This window comes from Phytophthora parasitica, assembly GCF_000247585.1.
Source record: "Phytophthora parasitica INRA-310 unplaced genomic scaffold supercont2.9, whole genome shotgun sequence".
NCBI lineage: Eukaryota > Oomycota > Peronosporomycetes > Peronosporales > Peronosporaceae > Phytophthora > Phytophthora nicotianae.
Window position 1 is genome coordinate 514,817 of NW_008648995.1, and position 24,642 is coordinate 539,458.

A 24,642-nucleotide genomic window follows, 5' to 3' on the forward strand; every position below is an offset into this window, starting at 1 on the left:
CTAGTTTTTATTTCTTCAAACAAGTGTAAAAATATTTATTTGAAGGATTTTCACTTACTAACTCTTACTAACAGAAATGTCTTTGCAACAAAATGCCGTAAGTTGTGCCGAAAATCTTCGAGATGAAATATAACGTTTGTTTTGGCATAGCTATAGAGTTGAAATCAATAAGTCAATACAGCTTTTATTAAGCATAGTATTTTCGAGTAATATTACTGATGATTAATATTAAACTATCGTATTATATATTCTTCATGTGAGGGTTAGTAATATAAATCGGATATTTATAAAATTTTATAAATAGAAAATCATATGATGAATTAGTAATATTTTCTTTTTTACTACCAATTCCTAACCATTACAAATCCGAATTACCTTGTAAATTCATAGAACACGTATTGCTTGTTACAGCCAGCATGGGCATTACGGGAGGCCTATTAAGGAGTCCCTAAGCAACATTAAAATTGGTACAGACTTGCATATGCACTAAGAATACAATTCCGTCAAAGGAATAACCTTGTAACAGTGTGAGTGCCGCTTTTATGCTAAAAGTGAAATTCGCGTCCAAATCACCGCGAAATTTACTCGAGTGGAAATTTTCGGCGAGCTATTGTAATCCAGTATAAAGTGATACGGTGTAGGGGACATCATCGACTGCGTTAAGTTTTTAAATAATGTACCATGGTGCATTAAAAAGTAAAGACCTAGATATACTGTTCTAAAGATCTGTTGTACAAAATAGCCGAAAACTGTGGGTTGTTACGCGCAAAGTGTGTTTATATAAAATAGAATTGCCAGACAAACTATGTTTAGACTTTTTGTTAACCAGGCAAAGTGGTTCTTAAAAACTACTTACTTACCCCCATGTCATCGCCACGCTCTGCACGGAAAATGCTTTTAAATCACAGTGCTTGTATGAACCCGCCTTTTTTTTTTACTGCTTTGGTATAGTAAGTCATATTTTTTTTTAAAGGATCCGGTCTTTACTAAAGTAGGCGTATTATACAGTATCGCAAAGGTCAACACAACCTGAGACCTCAGTCCAGGGTTAGCTCTAATTTTGTGTACAAAGGTGGAAGATCACAATGGGTTGCTGAAAAGGACATCACCAACAAGGATTAACAAGCCGAGCGCTTCTGATAGAAAGTCGTTTCCGATATGACATAGTATGGGCGAAAGAATTGGATTTTTAATCCAACTCTTGTCACTCAGCACTGCTAAGGCAGCAGTGCCTTAGCGTCTAGTGACAGCACGCATACACTTGGAGATGGTCTTCAGTAGATGGCGAACGTTCACCATCTCCAGTAACTGTAGTAAATGCATGTTTGTCCACCGTCGGGGCTGGGCCGCTATGACGCTAGAGATGTGATTGGTGATTACACAAGTATCGCTTGGCGACTGTATATCCGCGTACCATCGAGCATACATTATCACCCTTACCACATAGTTGCCATTTGGATGTCCGTAAAAAGGCATAGTCTAGCCGGTTATCCAACCGATATATTGGTATGCTTGCTGCTGGCGATCTAGAATTGATCTCGAGCTCAAGCTTTGCACTTCCATTCAGAGCAGTGATATTTGTTGTGTACCAATTTTTTTAGCCATGCGATCTGCCTTTCATTGAGGCCACCCGTATAGACCCTGTGGACCGTTATAGTCATTGCGTGTTTAAGCAGGGAAGCTCCATACGCCATATCAAGCGTTGGATCTCAATATGCCTGCTTGTTTCAACAGCTTCCTTCATCAATAATATTCTGTACGCAGCTAGAGATAGGCAACGCGCACAAGATACCCACATCGCTTCGTAGCCAAGTGCGGCTTCAGGTGCGGCTTTAGCGCGGTGAAACAACCATCGATGACATTGCACATCGGGCGGTATAGCGCAAGGCGCAGAGTGACAAGCTTATTGCTATTGACAATACCGTCAGCAACAAGCTGCTCACAAGCCAGCGTCTCGACTCTGTCACAACTGCTGAAGGGCACCATTGATACGGAAGAACGCAAAGCGCACCTCACTCAAATATATACGCTGCTAGCAACCCGCCACATTTCTGAGCCAACCACCTACAACGAAGCTATGAGATTACCTGAAGCACTGCATTGGAAACAAGCGTCCCAGTCTGAATACAAATCTCTCATGGACAATAAGAAATGGCTGCTCACGAAACTACCCAAAGGACGTCGTGCCCTCCAATGCCGCTGGGTGTTTGCCATTAAAAACAAAGGCAACGGTGGAATTGATCGCTATAAGGCACGTCTGGTTATCAAAGGTTTCCTTCAAAAATATGGCATCAACTACGACGAGAGCTTCTCACCTGTCATTTTTCGTTCTACCTTTCCTTGTACAAAACAGTAGCAGATATGGATGTGTTTGCTGCACCCGTGACGTTCGGGGTTGTATAATAGTTTGATACAGCTCTGGTTATCCTCATAGAGTGTAATTGCGTGGGGACTTTCGTGTTTCAGTAGCAGCTTTAGGAAGATAACTTACATGCAGTGGCACAGTGCAATGTATTCTGCTTCCGTTGTGGACAATACTACTGTATGGTGCTTTCTCGATTGCCAGGAGATTGGGCTTCCGCACATGTACGTGATAAACCCGCCTACCAAGCGTCTTGTATCGGGGCTGTTGGCATAGTCAGCATCCGAAAAAGGCTGTGAGGTAGTGTTTGGTGCTATACCGCTCCATGTTTTCGGTTCCACCAAGGGTGATACCAAGGTTTCGCGTACCATTTAAGTATTTCAGGCCTCTCTTAACAGCATTCCAATGTTGCTATCCTGGATTCGCCAGGAATTGGCTCACTTCTCAAAGAAAGTATGCTAGATCTGTTCTAGTTCCCAAAAAGAATACTACCTACAGCCTCTCTGTACGGGATCGCTTTCATTTCTTCTTGTTCCGCCTGTGTTTGTGGACACATGTCGAGGGAGAGTTTTACGCTTGGATCCGTTGGTGTTCCAACGGGATACGCATCGATGGGAGAAGCGATCCAGGACTTTCGTAGCGTATTGCTCTTGATGAAGAAAGATTGATCGAGTAGTCCGATTGTGGGCAATAGACCAGCCCAGGAGACATTGAGCTTCGCCTAAGTCTGACATCTTGAAGCGCTTCTTGAGAACGCGGTGTCTGTATTAGCATTGGCTGCTCTAGGTTTCTTTTTTCTCGGCTGTTGGAGTCAGCAGTGAGCGCATTGGTATTGCGTTTAAGCATTGTTACTAAGGGTGGTAGGAGGGGGCGTGCGAGCACAGGAGTGGTATTTTCCGGAGCAGGACGGAGTACGTCTGAATCGGTGTGAGAGTCGACGAAATCCAGTCGAGGGAATTCGTTTTCACGAAACGTGACATCTCGACTATACACGATTCGGTTTTCTGTCGTATCTAACAGTCGATAGCCTTTTTTATTTGCCGGCAGGCCGAGGTACATGCATTTCTTAGCTCGTGCTTCAAGCTTTGTGCGATAGAGCTCTGGAATGTGGGCATATGTAGTGCATCCAAACACCTTAATGTAGTGAGCAGACGGTGTCCGTTTAAACCATTTCTCATGAGGAGTGGTCTTGCCTGTCACTGAGCTAGGTTTGATGTTGAGAAGATCGACAACATGTTTCAAACATTCTCCCCATAGAGCTTTCGGTAGATCGCCGTCAATAAGAAAGGCTCTAGTCCACTCCGTTAGGGTACTCATGCGCCTCTCTGCTACGCCATTCTGTTGTGGCGTGTACGCATTGGTAAATTGTGCGTGTGTGTTGTATTTCTGAAAGACAATACGTCCGAGTTCCTCATATTCACGAGCGTTGTCGCTTTGCAGGGTTTGGACTTCAGGGTCATGCATATTGGCCTGATAGTGGAATTCTCCGACGTCAGCCCGAAACATGTTTCGCGATCGCTTGCGAAAGTCTTCAAAGTGTTCGTACACGTCGGACTTGCGTTTGATGATGTAGAGAAACATATATTGCGAGTAGTCGTCTATGAAGGTCAGAAAATACGTACAGCCTGAAAGTGTGGGCACAGGTAGAGGACCAGCCATGTCTGTATGGACTTTTTCAAGGGGAAATTTGGCCCTTTCAACAGTAGGTTTATTGAATGGGTTACGATGGGCCTTCGCGTAGGTACACGAAGAGCAGCACTAGTCCTTATTGGAGTCGAAGCTCGAGATTCCCATGTCTGTGACTGTGGTCGCTTTAGTCAGATCCTGCATAATGTGAAAGTTAGGATGACCCATCCGCTTGTGCGTGCCAAAGCATGACATTGTCAGTCTTACCTGTGGTGGCCACATGGGCGTCCGTGGCATCTTCGGTCAGGTTCGCGTGGAACTGGTAGAGGTTGGAGTGTTCTCCGGTTTTAACCTCAAACTTGTTTCGGTGGGCGAAGAACAGAACGCATTTCTTGGCGTTTGGAAAGTTGATTTGAAGTCGTCTTGGACGGCTTGGCGCGCTGAGAGGAGGTTGAACTTGAGGTCAGGTGCATAGAGCACATTGTTCAGAGCGATGACTCGCTCGACTTCTTTCGAATCTGTGATGCCAAGCTGCACATTACCCGTTCCCTTGATCGGAATTTGGTGATGGCCGCCGACTGTGATGGCCTTGCCTACGGTGGAGGTCAGCTTCACGAACCAGTGTGGGCTCGACGTGACGTGGCGAGCGCAGCCCGAATCCACCGTCCAGACTGGGTCATGTGGGACTTCTCGAGCAGCAAGTCCAATCACGCTCGTGTCGGGGCTGAGGTCGAGCGAGGGTAGTGACGCGTACTCATTGTTCCCGTGGTCTTGCTGGCGGCGTCCTTGGAACTTGTTGCGACGTTGGTGTCGCTCGGAGTTGTCGTTCCGGTTGCCTCTGAAGTTATTGCGAGGCTGGCGTCGAGGACGATCATTGTAGCTCCCTTGGTAAGGGTGCTGGCGTGGTGGGTTTTTGGGATCCTTCAGCTTGAAGTTGGCCTGCCCGCTTTGACTTCTTCATTGCGAAGGTGTCGTTGCAGTATGTAGCAGTCAACCGTGTCATGATTGTCACGGTGGCAGTACGTGCACGTCGTCGTTGCCGTAAGTGCCTTGACCTCTTGGGCCGGAGCGTAGGCGTCATGGCTGGAAGAGCTCGCTCAGCACGGGTTTCTTGTGTGTCCGGAGTTCCTTGCTTGAGGATATAGGGGTTGCACGCTAGCTCATTGTGGACCTTGGTCTCGATGTTCCTCTACAGGTCCTCGTACGGAATGTACTTCTTGTCGCCCTTCCACACATCCAAGTCAGGTTTCCACTCGGTCGGCAGGGAATGATATAGATACAGCGGTTTCTGCTCATCACTTAGCGCACTGTTCGTGGCTTCCGTGGTAGATTTCATGGCGGTATGAACTCGGTGAGATCCGTGCCCTCTTCGTATTTGAGCGCCATGAGGTACGACTGAATGTAGTAGGGATCACCATGAATGGTGGCCCCCTCATACTTGCTACACAGCGATTGAAAGATCTCAAACGCGGTAGTCTTGTCCTTGACCATGAGAACGTGCTGATTGTCGATGGCCTTGATGATGAAAGCCTTAGCTTTGGCTTCGAGGTGCCGCAGCTTCCTCGAGCTCAGCTTCTGGCTCTTTGCCTTTAGCTTCTCAGCTCGCTTTAGTTCGTCGCGCTTTTGGGAGGTGAACGACTGGATCAGAGGAGGGAGTCCTTGCCCCATGTCGACGTCTCCATCATCGTCTGCCGAGCCGTCTTCCGAGGCATCACTGGATGAGGAGCCCGCGGGTGAGTTACCCTTGGGCGCGCCGATGGCGTCGATGGTCGTCTTCACCTCGAGGTTGGCGTCGAAGAGCGCGGGGTCGAGGTCGTCGTCGTCACTCAGTTCGGTCTCGGACTCGCCAGTGTAATCGACCTTGATCACGAAGTTGAGGAGGTTCTTGCCATCGAGAGCGGCGGTGAGACTTACTGTCCAACCAATATATTTGGCTACATTGTGTAACAAACATAATTTTGTGTTACACAAGTAACCTGTAGCTATGCATACAAGTCAAATAGATAGATTTGGTATGGACCACCGGGGGTGGCCAAACGTTACATTGTCACCAACAGATCCGCCACGGACTTTGCGTTCACTACCTTCCACATCAAGCCAACGTGCGTGCGAAGCAGTACGGTCTCTTGACTGGATGACACACACCACACTGCACATGCAGGTCTTTCACTTGGATGATGGCAATATCGGAACCCGATCAACCATGATTGTAGGGGAGGAAAATCTAAAATTTTGTTTCGTGGTGATAGACGATAATGACCACCGCTGAAACGTACTAGTTCGAAGGTCATTCTCTTGTTATTGCTGTTCATGATTGCCTTTTCAATCCGCATCCCTTTCACGGTGAGTGAAATGGGCCCCTCCATTATATAATTAGGTAGATTGTTTTACAAAAGTAGATGCATCAGCACACGAATAGCGTGTGTTGAATTTCCATCATCTTATTGGCTGGTATATGTGGAGCCAAACCCATTATTAACCAATCAGCAGATGACATGTGTTTGGGCGTCCTAAATTAAGTCAGAGTTGAATTGTCCTGATAACTGCGAGCATCCTCCTATCTACAGTGTAAGCTAGTAACGGATAAATACCTGGCCCGTTATAGTGGGTGGAGTGCACAGTGAAACGACGAGCTACTCACATTCACAGCAAAGTCATTCAAAAACGGTCTTTCCTGACGGAGAAGGGCATGTCCGCCTGCTATCCTAGTATTTCTTGAGCGCGGTCATGACCAAGACCGCCATCTTCACGTACGACTGCCCCTTAGCAACAGTGCAATGAATAACAGTGACAAGCACGGCGTTGAATGTTGCCATTCCCAAGTATTTGTGTCCGCTCAGGAACGCATCAAGGACGCGCTTTTTTGCGCTTTTGCACTCGAAGGGTTTGGTTTCTCGTGAAACTGAATGCGGGTATCAGCAGAGAACGTGCTAAACTTTGGAAGATCAATCCTTAAATTAGGCACTTTTGAAAACAGTATTTTTCTTAAATTGTTTAATTTAGGCATTTCCTCATTTAGGAATCCTGCAAAGGGCAAAATGAAGTACAGTACATACTTAGCATTTTAGATCGAGTGTTCCTACATTCCACATGCCAACATCCTGATCACATTTAAAGTGTGTACTGTACAGGTCGACATGTTAAATCCAGCGGAGAAGCTGATTCTCGGATCGAGGCCGATGTAAAACGATCTCCGGGTCTTTACGATCACTTTTCACACTATTATCGTTTGCGAGCATTGCCACGACAACGTTAAATCTCTCGCCTGCCCGGTTCGTTCTACGCTATAAACGGCTGGGGCAGTTCTATTGACAGCAATATGTGGGGCCCATCGACAGGTCGGTCTACAGCACGCCCCTACCGCTTTCTTCGTGGCTGAATTCAACACGTCGGGCTGTAACTCGCTGGGCCAGTTCACCGAGACGAACTAGGTTCGGTATAGCGACGATATCGACAAGCAGTGCCGCTATACTGTGTATGCGTCGAACGATACCCTCCACGAACCTAATGCACACCGGGTTCACGCACCCGGGCCCGTGCGAAGTATGTTGCGACGACACTAAGGTGCTCATCGAGTACAATTAGCAGGCTACATACCGGGATATCCCCAGTGGGGTTATCCCCTACTAGCATCCCCTACGACGAATTCATGGACTGCGTATAGCTCGACACTGGCTCGGGTAGCGGCTCGGTCCCACTGAGACGGTCGGCTCAAATGTCGCCACGGTGCCACACACGACAAGTAGCAGGCCGACGGCAACGGCGACGACTGCTCATTCCGATTCATCCTGTAGCACTACGACAGCGACGTCTAGCTCCTCGCTAGGATCCAACCCGACCACAGCTTCATCCGCTTCAATTGACGCTGACGTGTCGACAGCCAACGCTGTAGAGTCCAGCACCAGTTCGGATCAAACGACGACGTCGACGACTACCACAATCGAATCTTCGGACTCGGCGTCGACGGCGTCTAGCACTGGTACTGAGACGGATGACAATTCGTCCGGACCATGGCGACGCCGCTGACAGCACCTTCAATCTTACCATCAAAGAAACCAACACGCCAGCAACATGCAACCCCCGCAACTAAATGGAAGATATCTCGAAGTACTTCGAAGAATGTGCGCATCGTTTCTTTAAAATATGTAGCATGATATGCATTCGAGCGCTATGCTCTGTCATGATCAAATATAGCAATTGATCTGTCCCCTGCAAGTATCGGACCAGATCTCAAGCATCGAGAGTCTTGATTTGGGACGCAGCAAAAGGATCAGTCAGACCAGATTAAGTCCGTGTCGCGAATTCGTGCCGCGAAAATCGGAGCAGATCTCGTGCACGGATTCAAGTAAGTTCGACACGAGCAGTGAGAGATCTACGAGGGTCTGTAAAGTTCGGTTGGCGCCAACGTTGACAACGAAAGTGTACTGACGCACCGACATGATACTGAGAGAGCACTCTTTTACGCAGTCACACGCCACCCAGCCGAGTACCTTCGGCCGCCGAATCGGCAATTCCACATGAAGATCAGCAGCTTCGCAGCCTTGAGCCAAGAGTCTGACTCAAAATCAACAGCCAGCCGAGGCATGTTGTATACGTTTATAATTACTGTAGCTGCACTGGAGCCAGCCGGATCTGCGCAACAATGCGACTATGCTGCCGAAAGTCAGCCATACTGTGTCAAGAAGTGAAAAAGCATTGCGCCATCTGGTTGTCATGAAGACGCGAGATCCCACGCCGTCACCTGGTCGCTCTCGTTTGCTTTGTATTTTGCCCAACTTCTGTAGGAATGATCCTTTACATCTTCTTCTTCAGCACCCTTCCAGCTGGCTGGCTCGAGGGCAACACCCTTAATCGGGATCGCTGAGGCATTGACTTATCATGATGCATCCTTGCTGTCCGCATTGCCGATTCCCTCATTCTTGAATTTGAAGCCTTCAGCACTCTACAGCTCAAACAGATCAGCGGATAAAAACATGCAGGTACTAGCTCTCATCGCGACAGGAGCCGCCGTTCTGGCGTCGATGCCGGCCGTGCAGGGCCACGGCTATATCGTGGACCCGGCCGCACAGTGGGTGGACGGCTATCCGAACAACGGCTACGGCAGTACAGTCGACAACGAGATCTGGGGCGTCTACGATAACTCGAAGTACGGCTACGGCGTGAACGGCACGTTGAACTTCTTCAAGGCCACGTTCCCGACGAAGGGCTACGACTCGCTCGGTGCGTTCATCGCGAAGAACCAGGAGCTCTACAGCAGTAAGACGGACCCTGATTGCGGTCTGACCGTATACAAGGATTCAGCGCGGTCGGAGCTACCGGCGTCACAGCTCGAGTACACTGGATTTACCCACACGGGTCCGTGCGAGGTCTGGTGCGACGACACCAAGGTGTTGTTCGACTATGACTGCCAGACCAAATACCCGGATATTCCTGCCAAGATTCCGTACGATGAATCCAAGTGCGCTAATGCCAACCGCCTCACTATCTACTGGCTTGCTCTGCACGGAGACCCGTGGCAAGTGTACACAGACTGCGTGTGGCTAGAGGGCGGCTCTGGCAGTGGCGCAGCTCCTTCGGCTGTTGGCGCCGGTGCGTCGACAGTCACTGCTGGCTCCGGCTCGAGTTCAACGCCAACTACCACTGCGCCGTCCACCAATGCGTCCCCGTCGACCAGTACCACCACTAGTACGACAGCACCAAGCACTGCTACGACGGACGCGTCAGCATCGAAGGAGACTGGCGGTGAAGCGTCGACGTCTGTTAATGAGACCCCCATGGCGACCACAGCTCCGCCCACGTCGACGACGGAAGAGACCACCCCTGCTACTGAGGCCCCCTCTACTCCTAATACGCCTACCAGCGCCAAGTGCTCTCGTCGCAACTAGATTTATTGAGTGAGAATCGTTTCGTCAATCACCCGAGGTAGATGTTTGTCCAGCAAATGAGTGTCGTCAAGTATAAAACACTGCAGTGAAGACTGTATTATCAACATGGAATTGTTGTGCTCAATGAATTGATTCCGTTGCTATCGTTTGGATGGATATTGTCACCTTGGTACATCAAGAGGTCTGCAACATTTTAATCTCTTGTAATCCTCGCATGCGAGCCTTCCCAGGTAACTTACGCTCGCCACACATTGTAGAGTCTACGGACTGTAGACGGTAGACAACGTACTTACCATTTGCCACGATATCCCCATCTGTTTCAGAATCACCAGCTGGTTGTGGTGAGGTTACGCAGATGTGCATAAACCGTTAGAAACTCAAAATTTTGGCAATTCCTCGATCCTAAAGTAGAATTTAGAAATAGCAGCAAAATTGACAAAACACACGAAGCTTTAGTACCTCGGTTGGATGTACAGGTCAGCAGTGCTTCGTGTTCAAAGCGTTCCATCCAGTGACCAAAAGGATCAACTCATATCGGAGATAATGTGCGCTCGCTCCTAAAAGTTGGCAACAAAAAGGATGGGCCGTATTTTATTAAGGACTTATTTAAAGTGCGTGCTCTGGTATGTCAAATAGATAAGATACGTCATTGAGTTCATTTCAATAGTACCAAGTCACCAGTAGAGGCTCTTAAAGTTGATATACAAGTTTCAAGGCGTTTTGACACCAACGTGTCCAGTGCGTGTGCGGGGTACAAGAACTCACTTTCTAGCAAAGTATGATAACACTTGTGTATACGTAAACGTTTGGGTACATTTATTCAATTTTAGGATCACCCGACCTGTGTTCCTGACAATGTCGAAGCTCCAATTATTTTGCCAGTTCGACGAATTTCTGAGGTGAAATGCGCGTTGGAGTCTTCTAATTGAATACAGGAGGGACTTGAAGTATTGTAGTAATTCTCCTTCGCATGCTGTACTTCTCAGCTCTGGATTCTCGGAGCTGGGAATCGGAGCGACTGCACTCTCAGAGAACCTGCACCACTCGGAGGAGCAGACTTCGCTAGTAGAACTCGAGGATAATGTTCCACTGTTGGTCCAATTCAGACCCTTGCAGAGGCATTTGCCCATAGCCCATGTACAAAATGGTTGTGGTCGACGTTTGAGCCGATACGAGGCTCGAAAAGCCATGCATTGGAGGTTGGAGCTCACCACAGCCTCCCAGGACTGTTCGAACAGTTCCTTTGATCTAGAAACAGATCGGAAAAGAACCTACGCAGTTGAAGCCAAGAACAACGCGCAAGCGTCGCACAGTTAACAGGAAAAGGAGATAACCAAAGCAAAAAGGTGACAGAGTAACCTGACTTATTGCCCACGAATGGAGCACACTTTAGATCCTCCGTGGTGTAATCCACCGTGATCATGCTGTAATATATCGCTGAAAGTGGTTAATTTCACTCGAATTCCACTCACCTGCACTATTTGCACAACTTTATAGCTTTTGTTAATATATTAATATACCATGCTCGAAATTTCAGAGCTTCTTCGTGCGCAGCACGACTTTGTAGAAGATATGAGGCCGTTCTCCTTCCATAATAGCCTTTTAAAGCTGCAGTAAGGTGGAACGTCATGTCTTGCATATCAGCTACTCTATCTAGTCCATGCTTTGGGTGCCATAGGTACGGTTTCGGGTGTGGCGGGTCGAAAATAATAAGGATAGGTGACAGGAGGACCTTGCGGGGCCGACCATGACGCGAAGATGTGGTCATTCGGCGAAAAAAGGGTATGTACGGAATGCCCACGTTTTAAACATTTGATTGAATCAATCCGGGCGCAAATCGGATAAGAACTGGTTAATTTAGTGTGACACTTGTCGAAATCTCCCTTACTTTTGTGAATGGAGGAAGTATTTTAAACGCAGTTTCGACAAAGCAGATACGGCTGCTACGAAGCAGGCGCAGGAAATGCATAGTAATAACAAGTCCCATCGGCTGGGACTCAGGTGCTTAGATTTTTTATTTTTTATCGGGCGAAACCTTGCCCCACTCATTGGTAAGTCGGTATGTACATCTAACATACCGAAGCTAAGCCGAAGCCGACGCTAAGCCAAGTTACTTCATTTTGTAGTCGAAGTTTAACGATACGCCATCATGACAGCGTTGATTCCGTAGCGCATTTGATATTTCCTTTCTCAGTCTTCGCGGAGCCCTAGTTTATTGAGATGGAGATCGCAGCTGTGGTGGCATGCTGGGACATACTACACTGTCAGCGACTCGTTTCGGTGTCAGCACAGCAAGTAGTCGATGGGGTCACCAAGCGACGAGATGCCACAGGTGTGTCAATTTTTTCACACGTAAACTATGTGATAGTCTTGGTCCGGAAGCAATAATTTAATAATTAGGGCACGCGTTTACTTAATAATGTTAACCTCTTTACATGTCATGTGATCGGGGTGTATTTGCCAAAATTAATCAGTGCAACTCAACAAGGTTTTGTCAGAGAGCGATCAATCTACAAAACCATTACAATGTTGCGTGCAATTCTAGCTTAATGTGAAATTAATCCAACCAAAGCGTGGTCCGACATGGCGGTGGTTCTCTGCTTGGACTTGCGCAAAGCATATGATACTCAAGATCGGAAATTTTCGGTCATGGTTCTACGAAGTTATGGATTTTCAGGAAATAATGTATCGATATTCATCGCTTACATCATGGAACTACAGCCTCTACCAATGGACAGTAGTCTCAAGCATCAGACAGGGATGCCCGCTGGATCCGTTGCTGTTTTTGTTAGCGGTGGATAAACTGAGTCAAACGGTCAATATACATCCTAAATTATGCGGAATCGCTGTGCCTGGTAACAATGGCCTCATCCACAAATTCTCGCTTTTTTTGATGATAGCACGGTACTTATCAGCTCCTTGAGAGAGAGCTATCAATCGTACAACGACTGTCAAACGATTGTGGAGAGCTCTCCGGTCTTCATGTTCAGCCCGATAAGAGTTTACTCATTATCATGATTAAGGCAAATTTACCAACACGATGGCAAGGACACCTTGTTTTAAAGCACGGAATGCCCACGCGTCAGCTTGGATATTGGGTGGCTTTGGGGATACGAATATTGAAAATTGGCATTTACGTATGAATAAAATAGGACGGCCTTACAGCCCAGGGTGTTATACTAATAAAATTATTAGAATCACCGATATTGGCTAAGTTTTCATACAGGATTAATCCAGTTTTCCAAAATGACCGTAGAAAGGTCTCGACAACAGAGAAATATATTGTTATTTTCGCAAAACAGGTATTGTCCAGGTTGGGAAGCCTGGAAAACCTGCATACGCACAACTTGGGCATGAGTTCGAATGGTGTGGTTGCCTTCTTGTCGGAGCTTCCTGAAACTGAACTGACCAATCAGGATGCCTAGACGTCTTCCAGGTATTCCCGGTTGAAACCATATATTATCCAGGTATGCACTAGGGTTTATTGCTGCTTAGCTGAATCTTCAACAAGCCTGTGAAGCATGATGCACCGCTATACCACTACGCCTTCTGACTCGACTGAAGCAACCGGACAAGACCCTTTGGAGACACATCCTGTGGAGCGGCGCTTGACACTTGGCTTCAGAATGGAGACACCCGAATACGCCGCAGCTGAGACTGTCCTTCTGACTCGATTTCGTCAATGTGAGCTACTTGACGCACTCCCCAGCAGATGTCCGCCAATCTCACGGGTGTTCAACTTGAGTGCCTTACCAATCTTTCTCTTGTTCATGGTGTCGTACAGCACAAGCTGCCTTTTCACCTTGTTAACGACTTGGCAAGCCTAGTGGTTTGTATCAAAGTTGACGGGAAGGAAGGCGTACCTCGTCAGATCATCATCCACACACTCGCGGCGTTTTAGGCAACATGGCGTCGATATAACGTTGGTGACGTTGGTCCCCGTGTCGGCTACAGCGCTGGCAAGAAAACAGTGGTGTTGTTGCCATTCTCCATATCTACAAGTTGACTATAAGCACGGTCGCTTAATCAACTGCTTCTAAAGCTGGACAGTTCTGCTTAAGTATAGTCAAACCCAACTCCAGTTAATTTGCTGTAGGGTCAGTTCTCAAATAATTCCATTGCCATACTCCCAGCTTCGCTGTCGCGTCCACAACTTCCTTCACTGTAGTAAGTACCCATGAGGCGCACTGTTTCCCATTCTCATACATTGTGTGTAAATTCTATAGCCATCTCATTACCTCCAATTGCTCTCGAGTAACTTCTCCAGGTGTTGGGATCACCACCACGATTGAACTGGAGTTTTGAGAAGTACCATCTGGATATATATAATTTCATATATGATTTGTCCGTCATTCAGGGTAAATTTCTGTGTCTTCAAGCCGTCAAGTATCATCCGAATAACATTTCAGGCAAACGAAAGCGAACGTTTTCTGGCACAAATTTCTTCCGCTTTCCACGTATAATTAGGCGCCCTTTGAATTCATGAACGTGATGGTTTTTCGTGAATGAAGTCACCTGGTGTAATGCAGGACGTATTTCCTCCATGCACACCACAAAATCGCGCATATCCTTATCTCGTAGAAGTACACGTAGGAGCATGCCTTGGTTTTACTCCTTTAATGCTTTGGCCTTCTGTTTTTGCTCGGCGCGGTTTGTACAAGATCTTCCGATCTTAGGGGTAACCCATTCAGTCGGATTTATATATTTAACGATTGGGCGGGGGCAACTTGAGCAGAGGGAACGACCGAGTTGTCATCAATGTCAAGTGACTTAGATCCAGAACGTCCTCCGTTATCGCTGTTCCTATTTTGAGATACACTGCAACCAACAGTACCACCATCTGCACATGGCTCGTCGTCGTTATCATGCTTCTTTTCGTCGTTCTTGTTTTTGTTCGTAGTAACCACTTTCGCATTGCCGTGGCGCATGTTATGCCGCCAGGTGTTAACTGACTTATTGCGCTTTCAAAACCTTCATCTGGAAACAATGACAGTTCTCCGCTGATCTTACCAAATGCTTGTTGAGCCCGCCTGTAATTTTCTTTTTCACTGAGAGGACGTTCACAGTCTTTGGTCTCTGTCATGAAGACCATCGCTACGAATGGGGATGCGAGTTCTGCGACGTCTTGAGAATTCGACTCTGGCCAAATAACCGGTTTACTCAAACAAAATAAGGAGAGATCTGTCAGATACATGGTCAATGCATGGGTCGAGCTCTAATAACGTGGGCAAGACCTGAAAAAAAGGGTAAAACCAAGACTCACTTGGCGTAATCGCGGAGAATGGAATGGCAACGTACTACCAATGGACATCTTGAAGGCTCGTGTATCGGAATTGGAGCTTCATGGTTTGAGCAAATTCGCAATTGCAACTCCATCATTTTGTACAAGATACTCCCTCCAAATGCTTCGAGCTCTCATCGATGTGTCACGGTCCTCAAAAGCGTATCGATCTTGGTTTTCGTTAGTCACTACCTCTTCGTGTTAACCCTTTATTGCCGAAGTGACTCAGCGATAGTCATTCCCAACACTGTATTCATCTCCTCTGAATAGCTCTAGTAATGTACCAGGCATCTCAACGTGAGCACGATACCCCTCCTCGCAACTTTGCATCGACAAAAGTACATAGCGAGAGCTGTACATCGTAACGTGGGACTTGAGGTCCTGTTTGATTTTTTAAACAAGCTCTCGACTCGATTGTTCGAATGATTGTTGAAGTGTGACAGATCAACACGCTACAACATTATCCACATGTCGGCGCATGATTCCCAGTTCTCTACGAAATAGCCCCATAATGAGCGACCCCCGTCACGACACGACACGGTCTTAAACTCTTCCCGGTTGAAATTTTAATCCTCTCCAGACCTCGCATAAGTCATGTTTGTGATCAGATTTTTAAACTGAGCTGCAACGTTAGGTGCGTACAACCTATACTTTTCACAGCGCACAATTCATGTAGCCAATTAATCGCGTGAAAGTAACACAAAAGCACTCGCCCCTCAGGGATTTTGCGTCTTATCACATCCACCTCACGCAAGTCTTTTATCCACGATAAGGATCAGAACTAACAGAGAATGATTGTTCGCTCTCTTGGAGTGATCAGGGTAATTAGCCATATGCCACTCAGAAGTCGTCGTAAGCATTGAATATTGCACTGGCTGTCCGTGACCAAATTGATCCATTGCCACAAGTGATAACCACCTACAGTTGTATCTGCAATAAAAACCTGGTCAGTATCGGGCTCACACATGGCCAATACATGGCATTTTGACGCCACAAGGTATATAACTCACTTGTTGGTCTTGTTGGTGCTGTCCATCTGCAACACCTCAGGGACATTGTCGAACATCGCAAGCATGTGAGCCGTTGTCACCGATGTTCACCACTTTCCCCTCGAGCAATGCGCACCACAGTAGACACGTCCTTCGGGTCCTTCAAATAGAAATTGACCGCTGCCTCCTCCACTGCGTCATCATCCGATATTGTCCTTCCTGCAAAAATAACACTCACATTCAGTTAAATCTACATATCCATGATCGCACAATGTATACTATACCAGACTGACGAACGCGCGCCACCAACTTACGAACATCATCCATCGTCACAGTTTTATCAGAATTCTGCCTGCTGTAGTCGTCAATACCCGAATTTCCAGCCTCTGAGTCCACCAGCTCAATGCTAGGTATAAGCGGAGACCTGGACAATACCTGGTGAATATATAAATATTGTTACTGACGGGATAATTGTGCCGATACACCTCGCGCTTCAGTGTGATGCCCCATTTCCCCTTGGGCTGCACCACTTGCGCCAGAAAATGAAACGGACGGACAGTTTGGCGCAGCTTGTACACCTTCCGCTTGCCCTTGTATCTTTCTCGCTAGGCCCAGCCATGCGTACAAATGTATTTCCGCTGAAATGGTTTCATTTCGTCCGGGACTAATGAGATCTGAGTGTCGGGGAGTCCTTGGTGCCACATCTGCTTACGCAAGTCCTGGTTGCGTCTCTTGGCGCTAACTGTTTCACTCATCACAAGCACTTACTTCCTAGTACTCATATTCTCCTGCAAGTTCTCCTCAAATAGCGCTCAGGTCCTATGATAACTCTGAAACGAGGGGATCGTAACTTCGTCGACTTCTTCATCATCTTTGTCCCCGCCGTCAAACGTAGGCCTCTTCTTCCTACCACGAGTGTTCTGTGCCCAACCTCGTTTTTTTCCTCCCCCGACGCACTGCTGGATATCCGTTGTCGAGTCGTCCGTCATGGTTTAGTGGGGTCCAAATTCGATACCGGAAAGCTCGTCCTCCACCCCGCGCACGATCTCCATATCGCGGGAGACTTCTCTGCTCGGGTCCGGGCCTCCTCAATGCGTTCCCTGCATACACCTCTGCGATAAGCGCATCTTCTTCCTCGAGAATTGGGCGGCGATTGCCGCTTGTATTCGGGCCGTTTTGTGTGTACACACTATGGCCTCTCTTCGAGCCACCGCGTATCTGTTCTGCAATTGAGTGGCTGGGCGCGAAAACAATATAAAATCAATTCCGGGAAGAAAAATAAAATTCAAACCTGGGAAATACCTGGATGCCACACCTGAAAAAAAACTAGTTCAAATTGCTGGGCTCAAAGCTTGCTAAAAACAAAATACAGCGCAGACTACATATTGCGTCTACTGTGACCAGTTTGGTAGCAGAACGCGTTATGTTGTTTAATGTCGTGGCGCTACCTGTGATTCTATACACCGGGAAACAATTTATTCGGCCTAAAGAAAATTTCGAACAGCTACAGAACATGCAGAAGTAATTTATTATTTGGTACTCCTCTGCTAGGACAACGTCAGGCAAGAACAATATCTCTTCAGCGGTTCTGTTTTACCCAGACAAGCTGGAGGAGCGGGTCTATTAAAGAGGCGTGGCACTATCTAGCCCATCCTGAAGAAAATACTTCCCAGTTATGTAGTGTTTTTCGTCCGAATTCGTTTGATATGATCCGAAGAGCTACTCGAGAGCGAAATGGAAGACCCCCTATTTCAGCCCAGATACTTGGTAAGATGGAACTCCATGTGGCAGGCACACTCGGCGCAGCTCCATCGCGGTAAGGAGCAGTATAACCGACTCCTTCAGGTCCTAGCCGCATGGCCTGTTAATACGTCTATTCGTTGGATAGAGACATACACAGTGTGCTTTAGATCTACCGAGATTGAACGAACTGTGCAGCTACCAGCAAACGCAGACTTCTTATTGTATGCACCTTGTAATGACAATGCGGGCATATTGGACAAACAAGGAATACCCTTGTGTCAAAAAGACTATACCATGGTGCCAGTCCGCAGGATATGTAAATTGGAAGTTTTGGAAATCAGAGTGATGCTGTCCATAGGAGGACGTGGTATTCAAATAAAACCAAACTCACACTCCTCGCTAAGAAGAGATCGGAGCACATTTGGATACGGTGTATACATATCTACGGATCGCCAGTGTTGACAAAATACTTCATCAGAGCCTTGGAGACATCGAAGCTGGAGCATATACTTCAGAAACACAAAGCAATGGTGGCGAAATCCCTAAGGCAGTTTTTCGCTGTGCAGTGGGGAGCACCCACAAAAGGGATCTAGAAGCAGTACGCCTGCTTGCTCGGGTTCCATCCACAAGAAATTTCAATTTCCTTGACAATGGTAAGTCAGAGCAAGAACCGCGTTCTACATACCTGCAATGATGCACGTGACACAAGATCAAATCCACTTGACCACGACACCTCAGAACGATATTAGGTCAAGAATTCTATGTTACCAGGCCTCTTTAACAAAAATCACATCAAAAATCAAATAGAAGGCTATTTATCATCGCCATGTGATTGGGTGCTACAGTGTAATCTGAGGACATATCAAGACGGGCGAAAAGGGGGTGGGGGGTATTAAATACTAGGGCTGGGATCTGACCTTACTGTTTATCCGTAACTAGCTGGTAACGCGAATACACGCTCACGACAACACTGCAATCCGATAAGACGGATGCGCAAGAGAATACTACAACGTTCCAATTGTTACTACAACCCTACACGTGCCCAGGCATGGTGGTTCGCAAACATAGTGAACATGCAAGACGTATCGGTATTAAAGACATCGACGACATGGAAGCAACACGAATGTACTATCGCAGAGGAGCACCTCGGAAAATACAGAAATTTACAGAATTGTCAGCCGTAGTAATGGCGGCAATACATAGAGCTGCAATAAAAATTACGGCGCAATTACTGGCAATGTATTAAAGCAGTTAGTGTCAGCTACGTCAACGTACCAAGGTCACGCTGGTAACGTCCCACAAGTTCTTGTTGGCGCGCAGAACCATTAGTGTCTCGAAATGCGCAGGAAGGAAATTGCTGCGTTGCGGCGTCATAACTATCTTGCGCTCCAAAACGAGACGCTCGCATATGTTGGAGGTCGGTGCCACAAGCACGGCCAACGTCGTGTAGCTGGGTGCACCGCTCCTGGACTTCTTGTTTCCACCTTAGCGGATGATCTGCGACACATAGTCGTCCACGCGCTTCTTGCGCTTCCTTGTGGCCGCAAGAGTACCCGCTCCTCGTGGACGCACGAGCCGCTTCAACGCCGCCACTTCGCCCGGCGTCAGCCTCCGCAGCACACCTTGACGACCTCGGTCTCAAACGCAGTAGAGTGCACAATTTTAGAATTGTATTTTAGGTACTCACCCATAATTGGGTACCCTGCGAAAACTGAGTCAGAAAGTAGGCGTACCTCACCCATACTCGTCGCCTTGCATTGTAATCGCTTGCATACGCTTTCCAGCTCAGTACATCAATTCAGTTTCTTGTGATCGGTGTTGGAAGGCAGCACGTCATCTACATACTCGACAAGATGGGTGTGCGAGTGGATCTCCACGTTACGCTGCATCATGCCCTACATGGACGACCAGCGCGTGACGTTGCGTTTATCGGCCCGAAGCGGAATGAGCTTGGAAAGTTCAGTGGCGTTGTTGGGATATTGTAACTGCAACATTAGGTCGTTAACCTGTTGTAACAGCCGTTCGTGCTCCGTTAAGAACTTCTTAACTGTGAGGTTAAATCGATGCGAGGCGCAACCGATCAGTGGGACGCCGAGCTTGGTAGCAATGCTACGGTTGGTGTTGCAGTTATCTGCTACGATGAAAAGTATCATATCCGTCGCCTTATTGTACACGGCCAATAAGTTAAACATCATGGCGATATGCGCATCGGCGTCTTGACTGCCATCGCCCAATGGCGACAGCGCGAGCAGTGTGCGTTGAAGGTGTCCGCCAACGACGTAGAGACCGAAACGCCAGCGAAATGCATCGTACCGCGCGACCAGCCGTTAAACATGATGCCGAACAGATTGCCCATCTCTTTGGCGATTATGGCACCCACCTTACTTGGCACAGTAATCATGTCCGCCTTGAGAGCCTTCGGGTTGGTTGGGCGCCACTTGGACATGGCTCCCGTTTGCTCGTCGTCGACCTCGAATAGGGGCATGTTCCGCTCAACAACCCACCGCAACCACTGGTAACGGTGAGATGTTTCCTCGGACACGAAGCCAAAGGCTTGTAGCAGGCGCTCGGCACCGCGGTGACGGGCGTCGTACTGCACACCAAACTCCTCGTGGCGGCTTGCCAGATGCGAGACGAGGTTGGAGTAGCCCGTGCATGGCAGCTGTTTGTGATCAGCGCCGCAAGCTTGATGAAGCGGGTTGTCTTGAGCTTCAAAAAAACAACGCGCAGAGGTCTTTGTTTGCTACCATTGTTGAAAATTGGAGAGTGAAGCACTGCTCTTCCCTTAATATGAAGCTTGTCGACCTCGCTGCAGCCGCTCATCATAGGCAAAGATTATGAGGATGTCAAACAGCTACTGTGGTTTATCCGAACCGGCAAAATATGAACCTCTTTGAACCGAATGCTAGAATCGGATTGTATTGTAATTTTTGGTGCAATATACCATTTTAATTGTTTTTATAAATACTCGGTAATTAATATTATAATATAAAAGTACAATTATTTCAATTCCGCAATCCTTTTTTTCGAGGTCTGCAGAAGAGGCCGATAAATCCATGAGTTACACAAACAAAAACACATCCTCCGGTAACTGATAGCTAAAAGATTAATAACGTATTTACTGCACCGGCTTCGCAGCCGCAGCATCTGCTGTGTATTCGCGTAATAGGAGACGATTTCAATTCGATAAAATGACCTGTGGTATCCTTTCTGCCATAATTCCTGGACACAAATCCTGGGACAGTCAGTTAGTATAGAATTTTGTGTTGTGCACCCCAAAATAGTCCATCATATATCTTTCCAAATCCATCGTATATCTTTTCCAAATGAGCGCCCACCAAAACTTGCCTATGTAGACAACATATCGCCGGCCAAAAGCCACATCAAAATATTAAGTTTGAACAGGTAGTATATGATGGAGGTAGGCAATATGACAGTGGTATCCGTCCAGATGGCATATTCAGATTAAACACGATTGACAAATACAAAACCAAAGACAGTTTTTGTACTGACCCTGGTTCATATCAGGCAATTTATGGAGACAGGAGTCACGTCTAAATAAGCTATCAACTATGGAAGGTCTGACATAATGCGAGCATAAGAAAGTTTTGGCAGGCGCCCAATAATAGCGTACAGCTAACAGAACGATACACATAATGGTGAAGGCTTTTGACGTATTCATGCGTGGTACTCGAAATGTTCAATTCTGTTCCTGTAGCATCGAATTGAATTTGTTAGAGGAATCACCATGCAAAATATCTGGCCGGTTGGACACCGATTATACCAAATTCTCTCTTTACCAAAAAATAAGGCAGTTTTGGAGCAACGGATTGTAGCTTTGGTCATACATTTTATCATTGGATTCTTACCCCTCCCCCCCCTCCCCCCTCCCCCCTCCCCTATTGCTGTTTGTTGGCCTTTTACCAAGCTGTTAACGTCTCTCTCTCTCGATTATGCACCCATAGTACCCAAGGTTTATTTGGGAAGTGAACAGGTAGACACTTACCTTTCATTTGAATATGACCATGTACTTTACGATCTGACTGAATCAATATTGTATTTGAACGTGTACTTGTATTGTGTTGCATGAACCACTCTATACTTTGCAACGCGGAATTTTTGTCGTTTTCAGAAGTTTCCGCAAAACAATTTTTTGACAGCTACTGCTGCACTATGGCTGGCTAAATTACGCCAAACAGAGTCCAAACCTTAGTCCACAACAAATATGACAACAATCTATACAAAGTCCGTATATGTATGATTGACTTCCTCGAAGTGAAGCATTATAAAGAGACGTTCAAAAATGATTGTACAGGGTAGGCGTACTCCCATACAAACTTCTTTGAAAATATCAAGTATTATTAGGGCTACTATATCTTAAACTTCGAAGCGATAGTTTATGTAAGAACAAAATGGATTCTGAAAGGCATTCTTTTAGCACACCTGTTTCAATCCCTACCCAAAGTCAAATCGACATTTTTCCAAAAATAAGTTTGAAGTAGAGTACTTCATGATCTATGCGATTAGGGTAACTTACAAGCCTACTTGAAGGATTAGGATTTAGTTACTTCGTTCTCGAAGGCCTCCGCAAAATACTTCATAATAATAGTAAATGTTTAACATTTCTACTGTATTGACGAGCGCCTTCCACGCTGTCGTACCACAACTCAGCCTACATGGATAGTTACCGAGAGAATCTGTCATACTTGGAGATAGACCTCATCGCGAAGGATCAGTTAGGTAAAGTCATTGCACTAATTGGGAAACGGATTCCTTGCAGCGACCACATCGGTTCAAGTTTGTTTCGAGGGACGCACGCAAATTACGTAGAAATCGTGGCAGTACTGCACAGTATGGAAGCGTCGTTCAGAAGACATCATCAATACGCTGGGGACTCGCTCGCTTTACCCGTTGAAAGTAGGATACAGAGGATGCAGCGAGTCACAGCGCCATGTGAGTCGCAGCACCCTATGCATTTTCAGCGGGTAGAGCGAGGCAGCTGGGCTGCTCTGTTGCGTCGTACCGGCTGGCAAAAACAAAAACCATGCTAACCCGATGTGACACTAAACTCAAGTAAAGAGTACAGGTTAGCGAATCCGAATAACCACTGAGGACAATGCAGGTACAATCTCGCGATAAACGCTCGGAATCAAGCATTATCACAACTGATCCGAGCGGATCTTGACGGCTTTGCTATTCTTCATCCCCCGAGAAATTCTCGGTCCTTTACGTTGCAGACCGCCCAGCTGTATGGATGATATCCCCAAGAGTTAATCCGCTCGGAGGCACGCAATCGATTAACATTGCTGCATTGCTGTTCGTAGTGCGGGAATATTGCGTACAACTCTTCCGTCATTCTCGAATTTGCAGTCCGCCGTAGCAACTATCAGGCAAACCGGAAAACAATGAAGACCATCGCTATCGTCGCCACAGGAGCCGTTGTCTTAACGTCCATCCCCAATGTACACGGCCACGGGTATATCGTGGACCCTGCAGCACAGTGGACCCAAGGCTACCCGTCTAACGGATATGGCAGCACCATTGACAGCAAGGTGTTCGGCGAGATTGACGGAGGGAAATACGGCTACGGACCCACCGGGGCCATCAACATCCTTAAAGCCAACCTCCCCACGAAGGGAGGTGGTTCGCTTGGTGCGCTTATCGCAAAGAACCAGAAGCTCTACAGCAGTGACGTTGACCCGGATTGCGGTCTAACGACTTTTAAAGAATCCGCTCGCTCGAAGCTGCCGGCGTCGCAGCTCGAGTACACGGGCTTCACGCACCCAGGTCCGTGCGAGGTCTGGTGCGACGACACTAAGGTGCTGTTCGACTACGACTGCCAGACCAAATTCCCGGGTAGCCCCTCAAAGATTCCCTACGATGAATCCAAGTGCGCCAATGCCAACCGTTTGACGATCTACTGGCTCGCTGTCCATGGTGAACAGTGGCAGGTGTACTCGGACTGTGTGTGGCTGGAGGGCGGATCTGGTAAGGGTGAACCTCCTTCAACAGTTGGAGCTGGTGCGTCGACGGTCGCTGCCGGCTCCGGCTCGAGTTCGACGCAGGCTACCACGCCTAGTTCGGCCTCAAACGCGTCTCCGTCGACCAATTCCACGTCGCCATCAACGAGCACCACCACGACAGCTCCTACGACGAGCTCGGAGGAGGTTGGCAATGAAGCATCTACTTCTGGTGACGAAACGCAGACGGCCACTACGGCGCCTTCAACGAGCACGACAGAGGAGACTACCCCTACAACCGAGGAGAATACTCCTGAGACTACTCCTGCTGCGGAGGAGACTACCCCAGCCACGGAGGCTCCTACCACTTCCACCACTTCGAAGTGTGCCCGCCGCCACTAGGCATGAGTCCACCATCAATCAATGTGTAGATGTCCGTGTTTTCACCGTACATGTTGTCCAGTACCGAATACAGAAGCAATCAAATTCTGCTATATTAATGTGTCTCTGATAGCGGGTGTCCGTGCACGCATCAATTCGTCTGCATGCTTTGGTGTGGTACCTAGAAAGCCGCATGGTGGTGAGGCGGCAGGATGGTTTTGGCGAACTGTAAGATACAGATTGTCAAGCCATCCCGTAATCGGAGGCTCCGTGTGCATGCCCTTTACATGCTCCACGCTTGGTTTGGCCACTTTTACAAAGTTTGCAACATCAGCAGGTCGACCGTGCCGAGATGATGGTGTTTTAATATCACCAGCAGAAGCGATCCTTTGGTTTTTGGCGAAAGTCGGTCATG

The 24,642-nt window shown here is 47.4% G+C and overlaps 9 protein-coding genes across 9 annotated transcripts; 4 read left to right on the forward strand and 5 right to left on the reverse strand.

Moving 5' to 3' along the window:
* Nucleotides 1–6,594: 6,594 nt before the first annotated feature.
* PPTG_21851 (hypothetical protein) lies at nucleotides 6,595–7,621 on the reverse strand (the record flags this gene model as incomplete). Its single annotated transcript, XM_008900553.1, has 3 exons — nucleotides 6,595–6,890; nucleotides 7,517–7,547; nucleotides 7,586–7,621. The coding sequence occupies 3 exons, from the start codon at nucleotides 7,619–7,621 to the stop codon at nucleotides 6,694–6,696; spliced, it is 264 nt and encodes an 87-aa protein (XP_008898801.1). The 3' UTR covers nucleotides 6,595–6,693.
* Nucleotides 7,622–8,262: 641 nt separating this feature from the next.
* Nucleotides 8,263–8,427, reverse strand: PPTG_21852 (hypothetical protein; the record flags this gene model as incomplete). Its single annotated transcript, XM_008900554.1, has 1 exon — nucleotides 8,263–8,427. The coding sequence occupies one exon, from the start codon at nucleotides 8,425–8,427 to the stop codon at nucleotides 8,263–8,265; it is 165 nt and encodes a 54-aa protein (XP_008898802.1).
* Nucleotides 8,428–8,907: 480 nt separating this feature from the next.
* PPTG_06253 (hypothetical protein) lies at nucleotides 8,908–10,015 on the forward strand. Its single transcript, XM_008900151.1, has one exon. The coding sequence runs from the start codon at nucleotides 8,962–8,964 to the stop codon at nucleotides 9,871–9,873; it is 912 nt and encodes a 303-aa protein (XP_008898399.1). The 5' UTR covers nucleotides 8,908–8,961; the 3' UTR covers nucleotides 9,874–10,015.
* A 2,160-nt stretch (nucleotides 10,016–12,175) lies between these two features.
* On the forward strand, nucleotides 12,176–12,675 carry PPTG_21853 (hypothetical protein; the record flags this gene model as incomplete). The annotated part of the gene is made up of 2 exons (XM_008900555.1): nucleotides 12,176–12,205; nucleotides 12,595–12,675. The coding sequence occupies 2 exons, from the start codon at nucleotides 12,176–12,178 to the stop codon at nucleotides 12,673–12,675; spliced, it is 111 nt and encodes a 36-aa protein (XP_008898803.1).
* Nucleotides 12,676–13,394: 719 nt separating this feature from the next.
* PPTG_21854 (hypothetical protein) lies at nucleotides 13,395–13,774 on the forward strand (the record flags this gene model as incomplete). The annotated part of the gene is made up of 2 exons (XM_008900556.1): nucleotides 13,395–13,557; nucleotides 13,716–13,774. The coding sequence occupies 2 exons, from the start codon at nucleotides 13,395–13,397 to the stop codon at nucleotides 13,772–13,774; spliced, it is 222 nt and encodes a 73-aa protein (XP_008898804.1).
* Nucleotides 13,775–14,578: 804 nt separating this feature from the next.
* On the reverse strand, nucleotides 14,579–15,067 carry PPTG_06254 (hypothetical protein; the record flags this gene model as incomplete). Its single annotated transcript, XM_008900152.1, has 1 exon — nucleotides 14,579–15,067. One exon carries the CDS (start codon nucleotides 15,065–15,067, stop codon nucleotides 14,579–14,581), a length of 489 nt encoding a protein of 162 aa, XP_008898400.1.
* A 1,093-nt stretch (nucleotides 15,068–16,160) lies between these two features.
* On the reverse strand, nucleotides 16,161–17,132 carry PPTG_21855 (hypothetical protein; the record flags this gene model as incomplete). Its single annotated transcript, XM_008900557.1, has 4 exons — nucleotides 16,161–16,190; nucleotides 16,280–16,362; nucleotides 16,458–16,567; nucleotides 17,101–17,132. 4 exons carry the CDS (start codon nucleotides 17,130–17,132, stop codon nucleotides 16,161–16,163), a joined length of 255 nt encoding a protein of 84 aa, XP_008898805.1.
* A 1,971-nt stretch (nucleotides 17,133–19,103) lies between these two features.
* PPTG_06255 (hypothetical protein) lies at nucleotides 19,104–20,712 on the reverse strand (the record flags this gene model as incomplete). The annotated part of the gene is made up of 3 exons (XM_008900153.1): nucleotides 19,104–20,017; nucleotides 20,200–20,571; nucleotides 20,634–20,712. 3 exons carry the CDS (start codon nucleotides 20,710–20,712, stop codon nucleotides 19,782–19,784), a joined length of 687 nt encoding a protein of 228 aa, XP_008898401.1. The 3' UTR covers nucleotides 19,104–19,781.
* Nucleotides 20,713–23,246: 2,534 nt separating this feature from the next.
* On the forward strand, nucleotides 23,247–24,339 carry PPTG_06256 (hypothetical protein). The gene has a single exon (XM_008900154.1). It carries the CDS (start codon nucleotides 23,292–23,294, stop codon nucleotides 24,246–24,248), a length of 957 nt encoding a protein of 318 aa, XP_008898402.1. The 5' UTR covers nucleotides 23,247–23,291; the 3' UTR covers nucleotides 24,249–24,339.
* Nucleotides 24,340–24,642: the final 303 nt, after the last annotated feature.

Excerpts from the sequence above, each read along its gene's own strand:
- PPTG_06253 (XM_008900151.1), top strand. The coding sequence starts at position 8,962 with ATGCAGGTACTAGCTCTCATCGCGACAGGAGCCGCCGTTCTGGCGTCG.
- PPTG_06256 (XM_008900154.1), top strand. The coding sequence starts at position 23,292 with ATGAAGACCATCGCTATCGTCGCCACAGGAGCCGTTGTCTTAACGTCC.